At 42.9% G+C, this 19,443-nt stretch overlaps 1 protein-coding gene across 2 annotated transcripts in view; it reads right to left on the bottom strand.

Moving 5' to 3' along the window:
* Positions 1 to 1,186: 1,186 nt before the first annotated feature.
* The window catches only part of LOC144682576 (ADP-ribosyl cyclase/cyclic ADP-ribose hydrolase 2-like), a 43,999-nt gene continuing 25,742 nt past the window's right edge, over positions 1,187 to 19,443 (bottom strand). Inside the window, exons 7-9 of one of the 2 annotated variants that reach the window (XM_078545038.1) lie at positions 18,056 to 18,148; positions 15,505 to 15,591; positions 1,187 to 1,571 (exon numbers count right to left, since the gene is read on the bottom strand). In XM_078545038.1, coding sequence (XP_078401164.1) covers positions 1,511 to 1,571; positions 15,505 to 15,591; positions 18,056 to 18,148 — 241 coding nt within the window. In that variant the 3' untranslated portion in view covers positions 1,187 to 1,510. Of the gene's footprint in view, positions 1,572 to 15,306; positions 15,355 to 15,504; positions 15,592 to 18,055; positions 18,149 to 19,443 lie in introns of those variants that run through there. The other variant, XM_078545047.1, reaches the window with a different exon arrangement.

The following is a 19,443-nucleotide window of genomic DNA, read 5'->3' as shown; positions in this document are numbered from 1 at the left end:
TGCTGCTGCTCACTTCCTCGGCCACTTCCACCCATGACGACATGACTTAAGAGGCTGTCCTCCTCCTCCTCTTGTCCTTAGGAGAGTGCAGCTCAGTGCAGACCCTCAGCTCCACCTCCAGATAAGAGTGAGAAGTCTGGGAAGCAGCCTTCCCTGGTTTCCTTTCCATTCCAGTGGATACTGAAAAATGTTGTTGAGCTTTTCTGAAAAATCTTGTAGCCATTTAAACAGAAATCCCTCCCCTGACAAAATGGCCACATCAGCTGCCTGTCCTCTCCAAATGGTTGGGGAGCCTGGAGGCAGATTTTTAAATGGCTCGCTGCAATAAAAAACAAACGGGAGACCCGCTAATCCAGGGATAAGGTTTTGGACCCAAAAATGGTCCCAGCATTGTGCCAGGGGCTAAATCTGTAAGATGCTGCCCCACATTTCCTATTGCTGTCCTTTCATAAGAATCTAAGATGCCCTCATACATGTGTGGGTTCCTGGCAAAGAAGTGACATCCTGACCCAGCCCTGATTCTGCATACTCTGGCCGGCCAAGACTGGAGGTCTGGGGTGCATGAGGGTTGTTTCTCAGGCCATGCCAGACAGCTGACGCAATAGATCAGCTGGTAGCACCTGTTAAAATGGAGAAAGGGGTTTTAGAGTTCTACATGTCAGTAATTGCTGTTAGAGGAGATGGCAACATATATAGTGTAAGATTGTTGAGTTAATAAACCTGTAAACATAGTACAGCATGAACAGGCTGGGGTGGGGGAAGTACACTGCAGACACTGTAAATCTGAAATAAAAACCTGAAAACAGCAGGCCAGGCAGCATCTCCCCACAGATGCTACTTGACATGCTGAGCATCTTCAGCATTTTCTGTTTCTGTTACAAATATGGGTCTTCCTTACACACCTTCTTGAGTTTAGTGTTGTTAGTCACTCCTGGAAGTAGTCTGAGGGTCTTACTTCTATGGACATTGACTCACACTGCCCTACTTTGTGAGAGATATGGACCTACAATAATGAGACTTTTTTGCTGAGGACACAAAAGTAGGAGGTTTGGCAAACAATGAGGAGTGTGTTAAAAGGCTTTAGGAGGACAAATTTGGTTAACAGAGAAGTCCACAGAAGCCAATTGAATGCTTGCTGGAGAGGGATGGAAGAAAGCAATCGGTGGGGCAAGGTCATTTTTCTTTTCATTCAATTTTTAGACTTTTTTTGTTCAAGACTAATCTACATCATCAACGATCTCACAATCCCAGCAAAACTTTAAAAGAGTACATATCTCAGAATTGGCAATGCTGTCAAAAGCACAGCTCTTGATGTAGAGTGTGGGGTGCTGAATTCACATTTAAATAAAAATCGTTTTGATCTGAAAGGAATTTAGCAACACTTTTTTTTTGCAGAATTTTACTAATGCCAAACATGCACAATACTACAAGTGATTTAACATCAGCTCTCAGAGAAATTAGCTGAAATTAAATTAAGATATCTATCAGATTAAAAATAATGATCTTCTGACTAAATACAACTGCAGGCTGGTTTGTCTGGGAAGTCCATGCATTGCAGGTGGCGAATAACTCTGTATATGAAAGAAAAAGTGGAAAAAAAACCTGTTAGAAAATTCACTTGGATGTGATTCCAGGATCAGATATTTACTGATGAGATGTGGCATTTGCAGGGACACAGGTTGGGAAAATTTGGGCCTGCAAACCTTGATCTTCCATCCATTAAACAACTGGAAAACTCGGACTGCAGGGTCACACCAGCACTTTGCCAAATAGCACTGCTTCAAGTGTCACTGGAGTGTCTGATCTGGGAATCTGCTCAATGGTGCCTTCCTCTCCATTCTAGTGACTACATTGTGGAAATAACTACAATGAGCATGGCGAAATAGAATTTCTTAATCTTATAATGTAGTTTTTCATTTTGTAGAAAAACGTTAAAAAGTGGATGTGTTACTAAAATTCAAACTAGTTGTGTTCCAGGTAGGCCTGGATTATCCTACATTGGTGTTGGTTACACCAGAAAGGCTATTGTTAGATTTAAGACAGATTCCAATGGAAGGTCCAGCCAGAAGGATAAGTCAGTGCTCACCCTTCACAGGAGCAAACATCCCTCATCACATTTACCCACTCTGTTTCCATGCTCCATCAATAGCTTTTTCCAATATCATCTTGAATGTTTGTATAGTTTCTGTCTCAAACCCTACTTCTGCAAGTTAATTCCACAGCCTTGCAGCTTTGTCCTTTCTTCTGCTTTAAAACCCTTCCAGTAGAATATAAGCCAGGGAGGTAGTGATAAACTGTACGATTCTCTGATCAGGCCACACCTCGAATATTGAGTCCAGTTCTGGCACAAAGAAACAAGAGAGGCAATTGCACATTGGAGGCAGTGAAGACAGAGCCTCGGGACTGATCCTCAGATTCAGGGTTCGGAGTTATGAGCAAGACTGGATATACTTGGGCATTTGAACCTGGAAAGGAAGCAATCTAATGGAGGGATATAAGATTGCTAAGGCTATAGAAAAGATGAACACTGAATATTACTTTAATAAGGCGGAGGGCTCAGTGCCACTGGCAAAATGCCAGTGGTGACGGGAAGAGGCCCTTAAATGGCCATGTAAGTGGCTCAATTGGCCTCTGCGTGCTAAAGTCCACCCTCAACCCCTCAACCTGACCCTGGCAAAGGCCGTAATGGTGGCAAAGCGATAGGCACTCCACTTTCTGCCTTCCCTTGCCATTCTACGGTCCCCACCCCACCCCTCTCAGTCCATGCCAAGAAGGCTGGTAAAATCCAGGCCAGTGTGTGAGGTACCTCACCACTCAAACAATCTACCCTCAGATAAACGTATTTACCTTTGCTCTGGAGGTTGCCGACTAAAAGGGAATTGTTTAGCATAAGAGGGAATGCAGCAGCTACTGAAGCTTCAGTTAATTCCCTATTCATTCTAATGTTTGATTAAAGTGAACACCGAGATAAAGGGAATGTTTTGTCATCATTTAAAATACATTTACTATATTATCTCAGATTCTTTGTTGAGAAATCATCAAATCCATCAAAACTCAAGGATACATTGTTCTTCCATTTCTGCTAAACAGAGAACTGTCACTACATCAAATGTTAGCTGGCACCAATGACAGACACAGCTCCAGTTCTCAAACATGGGTTGCTATTTTATGTACAGATCAATTTCTTTCATTTTGGGCAGCAGTGGCAGCATTAAGTACTCCCAGATGAGATATAATCCCACTGGTTTAAAACAAAAACTGTCCCTCTGTCCTCAATAAACTTACTGTCTCCCACTGTAATTGTTTTCTGAATTCCACATGGACATTTGTGAATGAGAGAATTAGTTAGTACTGAATTGAGGGAAGTTTTGTGCTAATGCTCACAAGGATCAGGCTAAAGCCAGGAAATTGATTCCACGTAAAACCATTGGAGCCAACTCAGAAAGGAGCCTTCCATTCCATGAGTTTGGTTATATCTATGACTTGACCATTCTTTCCTGGCCTCATCCTCCACACTTCAGGTTGACATGCATGATGGAGTGGTGAGTGACCAGATGAACAAGTTAAAACCAAAGATGACTCCAGAATCTCTGACACTGATGCCAGTGTAACTCAAACCAGTATTAGTCAAATTAGGAGGACATTCTCCTCCCGATGTTATAACATGCCTTTATGGGATAGCAGCATGACCTCACTAAAAGGGAAGTGTGTCATGCTATCCAGTTTTAGTTTCACTTTTGCCTGTGAGCAGAATACAGCACAGCTCTGATGTCTTCAAGCTTTACACCCATGTATATCTGTTCTCATGAGCCTAGTCTTCATAAGTGAGCCCACGGTGTGTTTGCTTAATCCCTTACAAGTGATTGCTGTCTTTTTATCATTATAACTACACAACATGCCCGGACCTTCAAGGAAGGCATCAGGGTTCACCAGGCAGCCTACAGTTTTCTGCAAATAGACTCTGATAGGCTGAATAGTAAATAGCATTCAAAGTACTCAAGTTTAGCATCATTGCAATGCCAAAATCACATCACATTAATGCTAAACTTAGGATTTAATTTAGGGTCAAAGACCTTCACAGACCCCAAAGTAAAGTGTAGTGAAATTCCCTCCACCAGGAAGACTGACTCTGTTTAATTCTAATGTCAGGTTAGATTCTGAAACAGATTCAGGCTCCAGTTGCACTACGGCGATTGGCAGTAGTAGCCTGGATGAGGAATTCATAGAATGCTTTCGAGATAGTTTCTTAGAGCACCATGTTCTGGAACCAACCAGAGGGAAGATTATACTAGACTTAGTATTGTGTAATGTGACAGGATTATTTAATGACCTCAGGGTAAAGTGACCACAATATGATTGAATTTTACATCCAGTTTGAAAGGAAGAAGAGTGGGTCTAAGATTAGTTTTTTAAACTTAAATAAGGGCAACTATGTGGGCGTGAAAGCTGAGCTAGCTGAAGTGAACTGTGATACTAGGCTAGAGGATAGATCAAGAGAGAAGCAATGGCAAACATTTAGGGGATATTTCAGAACATTCAGAGTAAGTATATCCTTACTATAAAGAAAAATTTTAAGAGGAGGACCCCATATCCGTGGTTAGCTAAAGATTTTAAGAAAAGCATCAAAAGTAGGGAAAACGCATATAACTGCACAAAGATGAATGGCAGGACAGATGATTGGTCAGATTATTAAGAATAGCAGGGAATGACTAAAAGGTTAATCAGGAGAAATAAATTAGAGTATGAGAGGAAGCTAGCTAGAAATGTAAAATGGATAGCAAGAGATTCTATAGATATTTAAAAAGGGCACCATGGCACAGGAGGCCATTCAAGAGGGGGGAGCAAAAAGACAAGCGGTAGTTGTAGGGGATTCTATAATTAAGGGAATTGATAGCTTCCTTTGTAAGCAGGATCGAGAGTCCCGCATGGTATGTTGCCTGCCCGGTGCCAGGGTGAGAGACATCTCTGACCAGCTTGAAAGGATATTGGAGAGGGAGGGGGAGAATCCAGTTGTCGTGGTCCACGTCGGGACAAATAACATAGGTAAGACTAGGAAAGAGGACCTGTTTGGGGATTATCAGGAACTAGGAACTAAATTAAAGAACAGGTCCTCAAGGGTTATAATCTCCGGATTATTACCCAAACCACGTGCAAATTGGTATAGGGACACGAGAGTAAGGGAAGTAAACACATGGCTAAAGGAGTGGTGCAGGAAAGAGGGGTTCCATTTCGTGGGGCACTAGCATCAGTATTGGAACAGGAGGGATCTGTACCGTTGGGACGGTCTCCACCTGAACCGATCTGGGACCAATGTTCTAGCGAAAAGGGTAAATAGGGTGGTCAACAGGAGTTTAACTAGAAAGTGGGTGGGGGAGGGAAGGGTAGAACTCCAAGAAGTATGAGTAATGGGAAACAAAGCAGCAGGTTAGCATGTGGGGGGGGGTGGATTCAACTTCATGGAAAATTATGAAAAAACTGAAAAAAAGAGAGCCCAGGAGAGGCTATTAAAGTCCCCAGAACACAAAATAGGACAGTGTGTTTGGAAAGGGCTAGGAATCTAACTTCAAGCACATCAGGTAAAGGGACGACAATGAGAAAGGGGACGGGAAATACAAGACTGAAGGTGTATCTGAATGCACGCAGTATACGAAATAAGGTAAATGAGCTTGTGGCACAGATTGAAATTGGCAGGTATGATGTGGTGGGCATCACGGAGACATGGCTGCAAGGGGATCAGGACTGGGAGCTAAATATCCAAGGATATATATCCTATTGAAAAGATAGGCAGGTTGGCAGAGGGGGTGGGGTTGCTTTGTTAGTAAGAAATGAAATTAAATTGATAGCAAGAAATGATGTAGGGTCAGATGATGTAGAATCTGTGTGGGTAGAGTTGAGGAACCGCAAAGGGTAAAAAAACCATAATGGGAGTTATGTACAGGCCTCCGAACAGTAGTCAGGATGTGGGGCACAAGATACACCAGGAGATAGAAAAGGCGTCTAAGAAAGGCAAGGTTACAGTGATCATGGGGGATTTCAATATGCAGGTAGACTGGGAAAATCAGGTTGGTAGTGGATCCCAAGAAAAGGAATTTGTAGAATGTCTACGAGATGGCTTTTTGGAGCAGCTTGTGGTGGAGCCCACTAGGGAACAGGCAATTCTAGATTTCGTGATGTGTAATGAGGCAGATATGATAAGGGAGCTTAAGGTGAAGGAACCCTTAGGAGGAAGTGACCATAATATGATAGAATTTACCCTGCAATTTGAGAGGAAAAAGCTGGAATCAGATGTAGCGGTATTACAGTTGAATAAAGGCAACTACAGAGGCATGAGGGAGGAGCGGGCCAGAATTGCCTGGGAGAGGAGCCTAGCAGGAAAGACAGTGGAACAGCAATGGCAGGAGTTTCTGGGAGTAATTTGGGAGACACAGCAAAAATTCATCCCTAGGAAGAAGAAGCATACTAAAGGAAGGACGAGGCAACCATGGCTGACAAGGGAAGTCAGGGACAGCATAAAAGCTAAAGAGAAAACATACAATGCGGCGAAGAGCAGTGGGAAAGCAGGGGATTGGGAAGCCTACAAAGACCAACAGAGGACAACTAAAAAAGAAATAAGGAGGGAGAAGATTAAATATGAGGGTAAACTAGCCAGTAATATAAAAGAAGATTGCAAGAGTTTTTTTTAGATATATAAAGGGTAAGAGAGAGGCAAAAGTGGACATTGGGCCGCTGGAAAATGACGCTGGAGAAGTAGTAGTGGGGAACAAAGAAATGGCGGAGGAACTGAATAGTTACTTTGCTTCAGTCTTCACGGTGGTAAGACACGATTAACATCCCTCAGAGAGTCGGGGGGCAGAGGTGAATATGGTGGCCATTACCAAGGAGAAGGTGCTAGGAAAACTGAAAGGTCTGAAGGTGGACAAATCACCTGGACCAGATGGATTACACCTCAGAGTTCTGAAGGAGATAGCTGAAGAAATAGTGGAGGCGTTAGTGGTGATCTTTCAGGAATCACTGGAGTCAGGGAGGGTCCCAGAGGACTGGAAAATCACTAATGTAACCCCCCTGTTTAAGAAGGGAGTGAGGCAAAAGATGGGAAATTACAGGCCGATTAGCCTGACCACAGTCGTTGGTAAGATTTTAGAGTCCATTATTAAGGATGAGATTTCAGAATACTTGGAAGTGCATGATAAAATAGGGCAAAGTCAGCATGGTTTCATCAAGGGGAGGTCATGCCTGACAAATCTGTTAGAATTCTTTGAGGAGGTAACGAGTAGGTTAGACAAAGGAGAGCCAATGGATGTTATCTACTTGGACTTCCAGAAGGCCTTTGACAAGGTGCCGCACAGGAGGGTGCTCAGTAAGATAAGAGCCCATGGTGTTAGAGGCAAGGTACTAGCATGGATAGAAGATTGGCTGTCTGGCAGGAGGCAAAGAGTGGGGATAAGGGGGTCCTTCTCAGGATGGCGGCCGGTGGCTAGTGGAGTTCCGCAGTAGTCAGTGTTGGGACCACAACTTTTCACTTTATACATTAATGATCTAGATGAAGGAACTGAGGGCATCCTGGCTAAGTTTGCAGATGATATAAAGATAGGTGGAGGGACAGGTAGTATTGAGGAGGCAGGGAGGCTGCAGAAGGATTTGGACAGGTTAGGAGAATGGGCAAAGAAGTGGCAGATGGAATATAACGTGGGGAAGTGTGAGGTCATGCACTTTGGTAGGAAGAATAGAGGCATAGACTATTTTCTAAATGGGGAGAGAATTCAGAAATCTGGAGTGCAAAGGGACTTGGGAGTCTGAGTCCAGGATTCTCTTAAGGTTAACTTGCAGGTTGAGTCGGTAGTTAGGAAGGCAAGTGCAATGTTGGCATTTATTTCGAGAGGACTAGAATATAAAAGCAGGGATGTGCTGCTGAGGCTTTATAAGGCTCTGGTCAGACCACATTTAGAATACTGTGAGCAATTTTGGGCCCCGTATCTCAGGAAGGATGTTCTGGCCCTGGAGAGGGTCCAGAGGAGGTTCACGAGAACGATCCCAGGAATGAAAGGCTTAACATATGAAGAACGTTTGAGGACTCTAGGTCTATACTTGATGGAGTTTAGAAGGATGAGGGGGGATCTGATTGAAACTTACAGAATACTGAAAGGCCTGGATAGAGTGGATGTGGGGAAGATGTTTCCATTAGTAGGAGAGACTAGGACCCAAGGGCACAGCCTCAGAGTAAAGGGAAGACCTTTTAGAACAGAGATGAGGAGAAACTTCTTTAGCCAGAGAGTGGTGAATCTATGGAATTCATTGCCACAGAAGGCTGTGGAGGCCAGGTCATTGAGTGTATTCAAGACCGAGATAGATAGGTTCTTGATTGGTAAGGGGGAATCAAAGGTTACGGGGAGAAGGTGGGAGAATGGGGTTGAGAAAATTATCCGCCATTCAATCATGGCGGAGCAGACTTGATGGGCCGAATGGCCTAATTTCCGCTCCATGTCTTATGCCTCTTCCTAGTTGCTGGAGTGCAGACACAGTGGGAGGCCTGTGTGATGCCAGAAAAATTGCCCTGTGCTCTGAAAATGCCTGTCAATTGATGCTTAAATACCTTAATTCTCTTCCCGCTGTTCCCGCCCGAGGAGAAAGCGGGAGAATGGGGTTGAAAAACTTATCAGCCATGACTGAATGGCGGAGCAGGCTCGATGGGCTGAATGGCCTAATTTCTGCTCCTATGTCTTATGGTCTAAAGTAAGTGTTGGTCCTCTAGAGAGTGACAGTGGGGAGTTAATAGCAGATAATAAAGAAATGGCAGAAGAAATTAACAAATATTTTGATTCTATGTTCACTATAGAGGATACAAAAAACATTCCAGTAATAGTTGTAAATCAGGAGGTGAAAGGGAGAGAGGAACTTGGTGAACTTACAATTATTAGGGAAGTGGTACAGAGCAAACTGATGGAGCTGCGGGCTGGCAAGTCTCTGGGTTCTGACGGATTTCATCCTAGGGTTTTAAAAGAGGTGGCTAATGATGTAGTAGATGCGCTGGTGTTAATTTTCCAAAATTTGCTAGATTCTGGAAAGGTTCCATCAGACCGGAAAGTAGCAAGTATGGCCCGTCTATTCAAGAAGGGAGGGAGGCAGAAAACAAGAAACTATAGGCCAGTTAGCTTGGCCTCTGTTGTGGAGACGTTGTTAGAATCGATCATTAAGGGAGTTATGGCTGGGCACTTAGAGAAACTCAAGGTAATCGGGAAGTGTCAGCATGGTTTTGTGAAAGAGAAATCATGTTTAACCAATTTATTGGAGTTCTTTGAAGGAATAACTTGTGCTGTGGATAAAGAGGAGCCTGTAGACATACTGTGTTGGATTTCCAGAAGGCATTTGATAAGGTGCCACATCAAAGGTTTTTGCAGAAAATAAAAGCTCAGGGTGTAGGGGTAACATATTAGCATGAATAGAATATTGGATAACTGGCAGAAAACAGAGAGTATGCATAAACGGGTCTTTTTCGGATTGGCAGGATGTGATGAGTGGAGTCCCACAGGGGTCTGTACTGGGGCCTCAGCTTTTTACAATTTACATCAATGACTTAGATGAGGGGAGCGAAGACGTGGTAACTAAATTTGCAGATGACACAAAGATAGGCAGGAAAGTATGTTGTGAAGAGGGCATGAGGAGTTTGCAGGTGGATATAGATAGGTTAAGTGAGTGGGCAAAGATCAGGGAAATGGAGTTTAATGTGGGAAAATGTGAAGTTGTTCACTTTGGCAGGGAGAACAAAAGTGCAGAGTATTGCTTAAATGGAGAACTACTGCAGAATTCTAAGGAACAAAGGGATCTAGGTGTTCTAGTGCATGAGTCACAAAAATTAGTAAGTAATGAAGAAAGCTAATGGAATGCTGTCCTTAATTACGAGGGGAATTGAACATAAAAGTAAGGGTTTATGCTTCAGTTATACAGGGCATTGGTGAGACCACATCTTGAATATGGTGTGCAGTTTTGGTCCCTTTATTTAAGGAAGGATGTAAATGCGTTGGAGGCAGTTCAGAAGAGGTTTAATAGATTGATACCTGGACTGAGCGGGTGTCTTATGAAGAAAGGTTGGACAGAATGGGCTTGTTTCCACCAGAGTTTAGAAGAGTGAGGGATGATTTGATTGCAGTATACAAGATCCTGAATGGTCTTAACAAGGTGGACGTGGAAAGGATGTTTCCTCTTGTGGGTGAATCCAGAACTGGGGGGCACTGTTTTAAAATTAGGGGCCGTCCATTTAGGAGAGAGATGAGGTGAATTTTTTTCTCTCAGAGGGTTATGCAGCTTTGGAACTCTCTGCCTCAGAAGGCGGTGGAGGTGGGGTCATTGAATATTTTTAAAGCAGAAGTGGATAGATTCTTGTTCAGCAAGGGAATCAAACGCTATCGGGGGTAAATGGGAATGTGGAATTTGAAACACAAGCAGATCATGCATTATATGATTGAATGGTGGAGCAGGCTCGAGGAACCAAATAGCCTACACCCTATTTCTTACGCTCTTATGTTCTTATAAAAGACTGCAACTCTCCATAAGTTTTGCAAATGTAGCTGGTGCAGTGAGAGTCCAAAGGGGTTAAATTAATATGTGAATGCCCCCATGCACAGAACTTTCCTTGATTTGCTACCATCAACAATAACTGCTTGTGCAAAGGTTCCTGCATTTGAACCTAAAATAGCAATTGAATATAATTCCTATCTATAAATCAAAACAAAGTATATCAGCAGAACAAATAAGAAAATCCCTGCATGTTGACCAGTTATTGGCATTGAGAAAACTTGATCACAAGTCTCTGCCTGATCGCTAGTGAAATCTCACTTAATGTGAACTTCCAGGTAAAAATATCAAGCATAGAAATTAGCGTCTGTCACTATCTAATACCACCATGAAAAGCCCGATAATAATCCACTAATGAACTTTCCAAACTGTGAAGCTGGGAGCAAGAGCAAGTCTTCACACAGCAAAAGAAAAGCAGCAGTCATGAGCTAGTTTCACTGACAAGGAACTCAGTCCTGGTAACTTCCCGTCCCCATACACTGAGGAAAGCTGATCAGGAACCCTCCACCTGTTGAGCATGTACATGGGAATCCCCTCCACTGAGAACCAAAATAGAACTGGACCAGCCTCTCTTTAACAAGGATGATAATTCTCTCCGCCCCACACCGCCATTCCACACTTTCTCCCCTTGAATCCTTCCTATTCCGCATTCCTTCCCTCCAAAATCAGGCCAAATCCAATTCTCTATCTCCCTCAAATCTCCCTTTCTTCTTTTTCCTTCCTCTCCACTCCCTTTCCTATCAGGGATTGAACATTGAGCCCAGTGCCAAGAACTCCAATGAAGAGAAATGCCCTATCCTGGATGGCATCAATTACGCTCCAAGCTTGAACCTTGTAAATGTGCAGAGGTCTTGAGGGGGTCAGGAAGTGGGTCGTAGTGCACCTGGCCTTTGCTCTGCAGGTGCAGCCACATTGTTGTTATGCCTAGTCCAATCAGATTTTTGTCAATGAAAACTCCCATTATGCTAATAGTGAGAGATTTGGTGATAGTGGTGCATTGAAGATGGGGTTGGTGATGAGGTCTTTTCCTCCTGGAGCTGGCAATTAGCCATCACTTATGTGATGCACATGTTATCTTGCAACTGTCAACCCAAGGCTGGAAATTGTCCAAGTTCTGCTGTAGGTTGTCATGTGCTCCTTCATTATTGGAGGAGCTATGAATAGAGCTGAACTGTGTAGAATAGTTAGTTAACAGTATCAATCCTGATCCCATGAAAATGGAACTGTCATTGTTGAAGTAGCTGAAGATGGTTGTGCCAAGGATTTAATCCTGAAGAAATCAGTAGACATTGTCCTAAGTTGCAATACTTGGTCTCCAACATCTCCAGTCAGATTCTTGTGTGTCATCGGAGAGGCTTTCCATTGATGCCCATTGACCCCTGAGTATCTGGTGTTATACTCATCCCAATCCTGCCTTGAGGGAAGATACTCACATCTCTACTAGCATTCAATTCTTGTACCCAGATCTGGATCAAAGTTTTAAGGAGAGAAAGAGTTGAGTCGCTCTCGTAGAATCAGAACTGGCATTAGTGAGCAGTTATTGGAAAGTGTCAACTGATAATACTATTGATTGCTTCTTTCATCACTGTGCAAATGATTGAGAGGAATCTAATAGGGTGGTAGCTGGCTGGGTTATGTTGATCCTGTTCTATGATGATAGGGCCTACTGCATTGTTTGGTACATGTCATAGTTAACATACCCCCAGTTGATTGTTTGAAGTACATGGGCAAGTTGTTCAGCTGCTCAGCCCCTTGAAACTTTTTTTGTGCGACCATCCACATGCAGTAACTTAAAGGAACCGACTTGTGTGCAGCCTATGTGGCAAGTTATGGGCTGCCACGTGGCCCTGCAGCTTAGAGAGACCATTTGTACTAGTTGTACTGGAATAATTAGGCAGGTGGCAACTAGTTCAAGCACAGGTCTTCAACATATATAAAGAATGTTATTGGGACCCATAGCTTTTGCTGTGTCCACTGTACTTAAATCCAATTATACATCAAAAAATGAAGCACTTTGGGATGTCCTGAAGATGGACAATTATAAATACATTTGCTTAGATTGGGATACATACATACAGGGCAGTCAGCACAAACAATCTGTGTTGGCATTTACCTCCCAAGCCATTCTAATCACATTGACCTATTTCCATATACTTTCGACATCTTTTCCTTCATCCGTTTATCCAATATAATCAGGAATGCTGAGTTAATTTCTGTCTCATGAACACTGAAAATGAATTCTCCAATCTTACAATTCTTTGCATGAAAAAATTACTTTCCATTCTAAATCTCTTACATTTAACCTTTTATTTGATGTCCCCTCGTTCTTGAACTTTCAGCCCCTGAAAACCCAACTGTATCCACCCACCTCATCTGATTCTTTCACAATTTTAAACATTTCTATTATATCATGTTATTATCTGCACTGTTGTAAGGCAAAATGATCCAATTTTTCAAGCCTTTCTTTGTGCTTGTATTTCCTCATACCAGGTAGCATTCTGGTCAATCTGCATTGTACTCTCTCTAAAGATCAATATACTTGCCATAGTATGGGGAACAATACTGCACACAGCATTCTAACTAAGATCATATTCCAGTTTTATATAGGTTTATCATTACCACTTTGCTTTTATGTTCTAAACCCCTTCGGTTAAAATTCTGTCAGCTTTTTCAGAACCTTAGCAACTTGGGTTGCTGCTTTTAATGTTTTCTGAGCCTGTACTCTGAAATTCCTTTCCCTTGTGGAGTAATAAGCCTATTCTGTCATTTATTTTACCAAACTGCATCAGCTTACAGTTGCTGATGCTGAATTCCAGAAGTCACTTTTCAGTCCAATCTCCCAACATTGCAATATTCCTTAACAGTTACTTTTGGTCTTCTAAGGTGTGATGGTCTTTGACCCAAAAGCAGTAACAGTAAGGACATTAAAATATTTTGGGAATCTGCAATTATTTTTAAAAATGTTTGAAAAGGACTTTAAAGAGTTTGCATCATTTATAAAGGGAACAATTATAATTACTGGATAATAAGAAATACTGATCCATGTTATCTGGTGACCCTTGACCTGGAAGCAGTCTCAACAGGAAGGCAGTTCAAATGCAGAGGCTGCATGGTACAGAGACAAAGAGGTAAGGGAGGAGCTGGTCAGGAAGCTGGATTCCTGAACAGTTGGAAAGGACATTTAGGACAGTTGTTACTGTTTATTTCACTTCTAAATGATTGAATGTTCAGAATTGGTCATACCATGCAAAGGTAAAAATTGTTCTGGTAGATCCATGTTACCATGACTGATGGGAACTGAAAAGGTTCTGGAAAGAAGTACACAATTGTATGGAAGATTGCATGAGCAGAACCCTGTTTATGTGGAAGCTGCTTCCTGTGAACAGTCGGCTAAGTCTTTGAAGGAAAGGGACTGGAATTCTACCTGAGGAAGTTCCAAGCTTGGAAGAACTGTGTGGCTGAAATTGGTGCCATAGAGGCAGAGTAGATGGCCTACAATATAAGGCTTGTGAGATCTCTCATTGTTGAATCTGCTATTCCAAGTGCAATTTATCATTTGTACCAACTGTGATTTACTTGTTATTGTATATCTAATTTATGTTGATTCTGATTCATGTTAAAGTATAAGTCACAAAAAGTGAAATCTTGGTTGGTAATTTCTTCATTTGGGCATTGTTCAGTAAATTTGATTCATTTGGTTTATGGATTCCCATGGGGATCGTAACAAAAGAGTTAACTATACCTCCCATTTCTAAGTATTAACAATGCCATTTAAAGAAAAATGTAATCATTGTGAAACATACTTGTCATAATTATCTATTCTGCAGCAGGTAATTTTTAATAAATTGTTCAATTTTAAAGTGCATTGGCTAGATATTCCATTCCAAACAGAATGGTGGCACAATCTGGCTACACTGGATTTTCATTGTAAGTAATCTACCCCACAAATTCCAGAGGCAGACATAAATTACACCCACTACATTTGTGTACTAACGGCATTTTGAGTGGGTGTCTAGGTAACGCCTGTTTCCCCTGAAAATTCCAACCATTGCACACCTTTTAATCCAATGGATCACACACCTAATTAGAGTGGACATAAATTCCACTGTGAGCCAGGAAAGGCTAGGAAATGACCTTTTGCAATGGTAACAATTCTAGAAGGAACCAGAAAAATCTGCCAGAGGGAACAATTACCTTCACAATGTTGCCCAAAGTTCCTTGAAGGGACATAAGGTTATTTTACTTATCTTTTCCTTCAGCTTATTAAGATCCTAGCTTCCCTCCTTCAAAGCAGCTCTGTGCTACCTCAGGGATCTGAGGCCATAGCACTATGGGTGCTTCTGCTGTGACTCACAGGCATAGATCGCCCACCACAATTATCCAAATAAGCCTCACCCCAGGATTTGGGCAGCGGACCTGGTGAGATCTAAGAAACAGAATCTTCCAAACCTGTGACCTCTACCACTTAGAAGGAACAAGAGCAGCAGATGCATGGGAACACCACCACCTGCAAGTTCCCCTCCAAACCACACACCATCCTGACTTAGAAATCTATCATTGTTCCTTCAATGTCGCTGGGTCAAAATCCTGGAACTTCCTCCCTAACAGCACTGTGGGTGATCCTACACCACATGGACTGCAGCAGTTCACCACCAACTTCTCCAGGGTAATTAGGGGTAGGCAATAAAAGCTGGCTTAGCCAGTGATGCCCACATCCCATGAACGAATATTTTTTTTGCCTGTTATGCTTCTACCTCCTCTTCTGCCCTCTCTTAAGGAGCATTTCTGTAAATAGGAATTGATCCAATTAAGTCAACTGGATCATAATACGGTCTTCTAATATGACATTTATCACTAAATAGTTCATTAAAAGTGAATAAATTTACTGATAGTACAAAACTGCCACTGTTGACAGTACTGTAATAATTCATGTACCTGTGATTGTCTATGCAAGAGTAGCTGAAATCTTGCTTCTGCAGGATATTTTCAAGCTGTTTAACAGTGCCATTCCCACATGATTCTCTATCAGAAAGAATATTAACACAAGTTTAACAATGAATAACAGAAATTACTTGAATTGTTACTTGTCTAAGAAAGGATGTCACCATTGCACACCAAACATAGAGACTACTTTCAGTCCTTACCTCTACTGAGGTACTTTGCCCTGAGGGTGCACTGAAAAACAGGCTGCGTGTGCTCATTTCCTGATACACACTTGGGCAAGATATATCACCATGAAATTCTACCCCCTTATCACAAACTTATCACAAAAGTGAAATGGGCAGACAGTATGGGCAAGGCTTTGGTACTGATATGGGGCAAGAACTGAGGCAGGCCGGGGCATAATTGAATGCCACCAGCCGGCGTGTTGGTTTCCTGGCACCAATCTGTCCCTGAGCAACTTCCATGAGGCTGGATCAGGCCAGCAAGCAGTGGGTAAGTTGTTAAGATAATTCAGAGTCCAATTAAGGCCAATTATTGTATTATCTCTTTCTACGCCACAAATGAAGCTGAAGGTAGGCATAGGGGTTGAACACAGGTCTTTAATGCAGGTTTCTTTACACTCCTGCTCCATGCGTTGCTCACTGTGCAGACTAACCAACTAAGATGGCTGCTGCATCATGGGACATTGCATCACTTCCTGTGATGACATAAATATTTACATAATCATATATTTAAATGAATATACCATACATCTTAGCAAACACACTTCACATCATCAATGACACAAGGCCAACTGGAATTTTCCCCGTGGTGTCAGGAACAGGTCAGCTGCCTAGAGGTAGCACCCTGGTGTCAGATTGGGGTGTTCAGTGCTCTAGGAACACTTTCAGGCACCCCTTCATCTAGCTGGCCATTGGCATCCACAATGCTGGTATGGCCATTTTCTGCAGTCATTTTGTGGTCTTTTTTTATTTCAAGTATTTTAAAGTGCTGAGAGGGTGCCTCCTTTGGCTCTCAAGCTTCAAGAGCCTACGCACCATACTTAATTGGTTCACTTTCCTCAAATCTATTTACTCTTTATACTAATCTTTATCTCTCTCAACCATTAACTTAAACCTTCTTATATTATGATCACTGCTCCCTCCACGCCCTTTCACACTTACTGTTCATATCTATTCTAATTTATTTCCCATTAGGTCAAGCAATCCTTCATCTCTTGTTGGGCTTCTTACAGAGAGGAGGATCAGAAAGGAGTGGTGGACGGACTGTAAATACTCCACCTCCTTCTCCCCTTTTATGCCTCCTCCTGTCAGTTCACTCTTGGATAGTTGAAATCTCACGTTATTATAGTTCTGTGTTACATGCTCCCTTCATACATTTGCCTGCCTACGATTCCCTTCATCTCCTTTCCACTCTTTGGTATCTGTAGTATAATTGTAATAGTATGATTGATCCCTTCATACCCATTGTCTCAATCATGTGGATTCTGTGTCTGTCTTATTGTTAGTTATGCCCTTTCTTACTATCGTCTGAATGATGTTTCTGATTAACACAGCTAACCTAACCCCACGTTTTCCTTCCCTATCATTTCTAAATACAATATTTAAATAGGGAAAGCAGGAATTTGTTAAATTTGATACAATCCACTGTAAGAAATGTAGCTTTAAAAATATTATAGAATTAGCAGGCATAATATTGTGATCGCCTGACAGGAGATAATTTCTTTTCGTTTTCTCTCTCTCCGAAAAAAAGTTCTTAACAGCCACTGACAGAGATAAACAAAGACAATAAAGAAGGGAATCATGCTCTCATGATCACATGTCGAGGTCTCCTGGTACAGGCTTCCATGCTGAGAGTCGATGGGATACAGTCTTGTACCCTCTTATAGAGAATAGTTTCTGACAGGAGTTAACAAATGGCACCCAGCACAAGATAAACTGAAAGATCTCCTCGAGGCAAAGTGCTGGACAGAGGGAGGGCTTACCTTGGGTGCATGTCCTCGGTAATTGGTCAGATGGGATCAAACATGGGTTTGACGTGGGTGAACCACCAGCCCCTAGAAATAAAGTATATAAACAGGTGCTCGGAAGGGAAGCCTGCTTCCTTCTTCAGATGGAGGAAGACCAGGAAAAGAGCTTCCTAACACTTAAGCTAGAAGGCAGAAGGCTACATCACCAGTTAGAGATCAATACTCTGTACCATCTGTCTGTTCAGGACTAGTAAACCATTCTCACCTGTCACCAGTCATATGCTTTTCCTTTTTTTTAACTTATGCATCATTAAATTGATACTTCTTAATAAACTACTTAAAAATCACTAATGAGCTCAACCCCCTTTTTGGGTCATCTGTGACTCCTGAACTGAAATCCTACAACGCTCATACCAAACCAGCACCAGTTAGAAAATATATCAAAGCTATTTCTTACCAATTAAATGCAAATTGTTTAGACTGTGGATGAAGAATTAATATGATGTTGGTTTTTCACTTTGGTTGTAAAAAAATTTCTATTGATAAGTATAAGAGACAATCCATTTTCTTTACCTGACAGGTCCATCAATATTGTGCATGACCCAGATCTGTATTTCAGAGATATTGTCTTTTCTTAAATTCGGAAGCTCATACTTAGCAAAGAACCTGCAAAGGAAGACATTACAAAATATAGATCTCAGTACAGTCTGTGTATCCTGATCTATTTTGTTTTACCTGGTGCTTTCTGCATCAACACTGTACTAATGAGACTGATACCCAGTCCAACAAAGTGGCCTTTATAACTACATAATCTATATAGGTCAGGAGATGTGGAGGTCAGGGAATTGGTGGGTGTTTCTACAGTTATTTAACTTCCAAATGTGGTATGTGCCTTATCAAAGGAACCACATTTTACTGGTTGCAATCATGTTATAAATGTTACTGTAGGAAAAGATTGGTGGGTGCTGTTAAATGGTAATCAATAGTTTGCAGCAATTTGGGAACTAACCTTTCTACAGGTTTGCGTACTCTCTGTTCTGAAGAGAGCCAGAGACAAGTGGATGATCATCGGCATTCCTATCAGAAATGAAGTGAAACAGTGAAAGATTGATTCCACTGGTGGGCAAATGGGGAAGTAGGAGATTGAAACCAAAAATGCTCACTGGAAGAGCCAAGGGGGGAGGGAGGAGGAATGTTCTCAACTTTGGGTTATTTGACTATGAGGTCCTTCACCACAAGAGAATGGGTTAATATTTGAAACGGAACAATAGGGTTACAGAAGAGAGCGTCAACACCTGCACTAGCACAGCAGGCTGAGTGACCTGCACCGGCACGGGGGGCTGAGTGACCTGCACCGGCACGGGGGGCTGAGTGACCTGCACCGGCACGGGGGGCTGAGTGACCTGCACCGGCACGGGGGGCTGAGTGACCTGCACCGGCACGGGGGGCTGAGTGACCTGCACCGGCACGGGGGGGCTGAGTGACCTGCACCGGCACGGGGGGGCTGAGTGACCTGCACCGGCACGGGGGGGCTGAGTGACCTGCACCGGCACGGGGGGGCTGAGTGACCTGCACCGGCACGGGGGGGCTGAGTGACCTGCACCGGCACGGGGGGGCTGAGTGACCTGCACCGGCACGGGGAGGCTGAGTGACCTGCACCGGCACGGGGGTGCTGAGTGACCTGCACCGGCACGGGGGGGCTGAGTGACCTGCACCGGCACGGAGGGCTGAGTGACCTGCACCGGCACGGGGGGGCTGAGTGACCTGCACCGGCACGGAGGGCTGAGTGACCTGCACCGGCACGGAGGGCTGAGTGCCTCCTCCTCCTGCTGTACTTTCATTCAATTAAAATTCTCCTTGTTGAGTCAGGCTCCAGGGAATGGTTTATAAATGCTCCTGCTGAGCTGGATTTAGGATGCTATTCTCTGGGTTTTTTGAATCTCTTGGTTAGGTTCAGGTCG

Source organism: Cetorhinus maximus, chromosome 1, assembly GCF_964194155.1.
Source record: "Cetorhinus maximus chromosome 1, sCetMax3.hap1.1, whole genome shotgun sequence".
Taxonomy (NCBI): Eukaryota; Metazoa; Chordata; class Chondrichthyes; order Lamniformes; family Cetorhinidae; genus Cetorhinus; species Cetorhinus maximus.
This window is presented reverse-complemented; position numbering and strand designations above follow the sequence as displayed.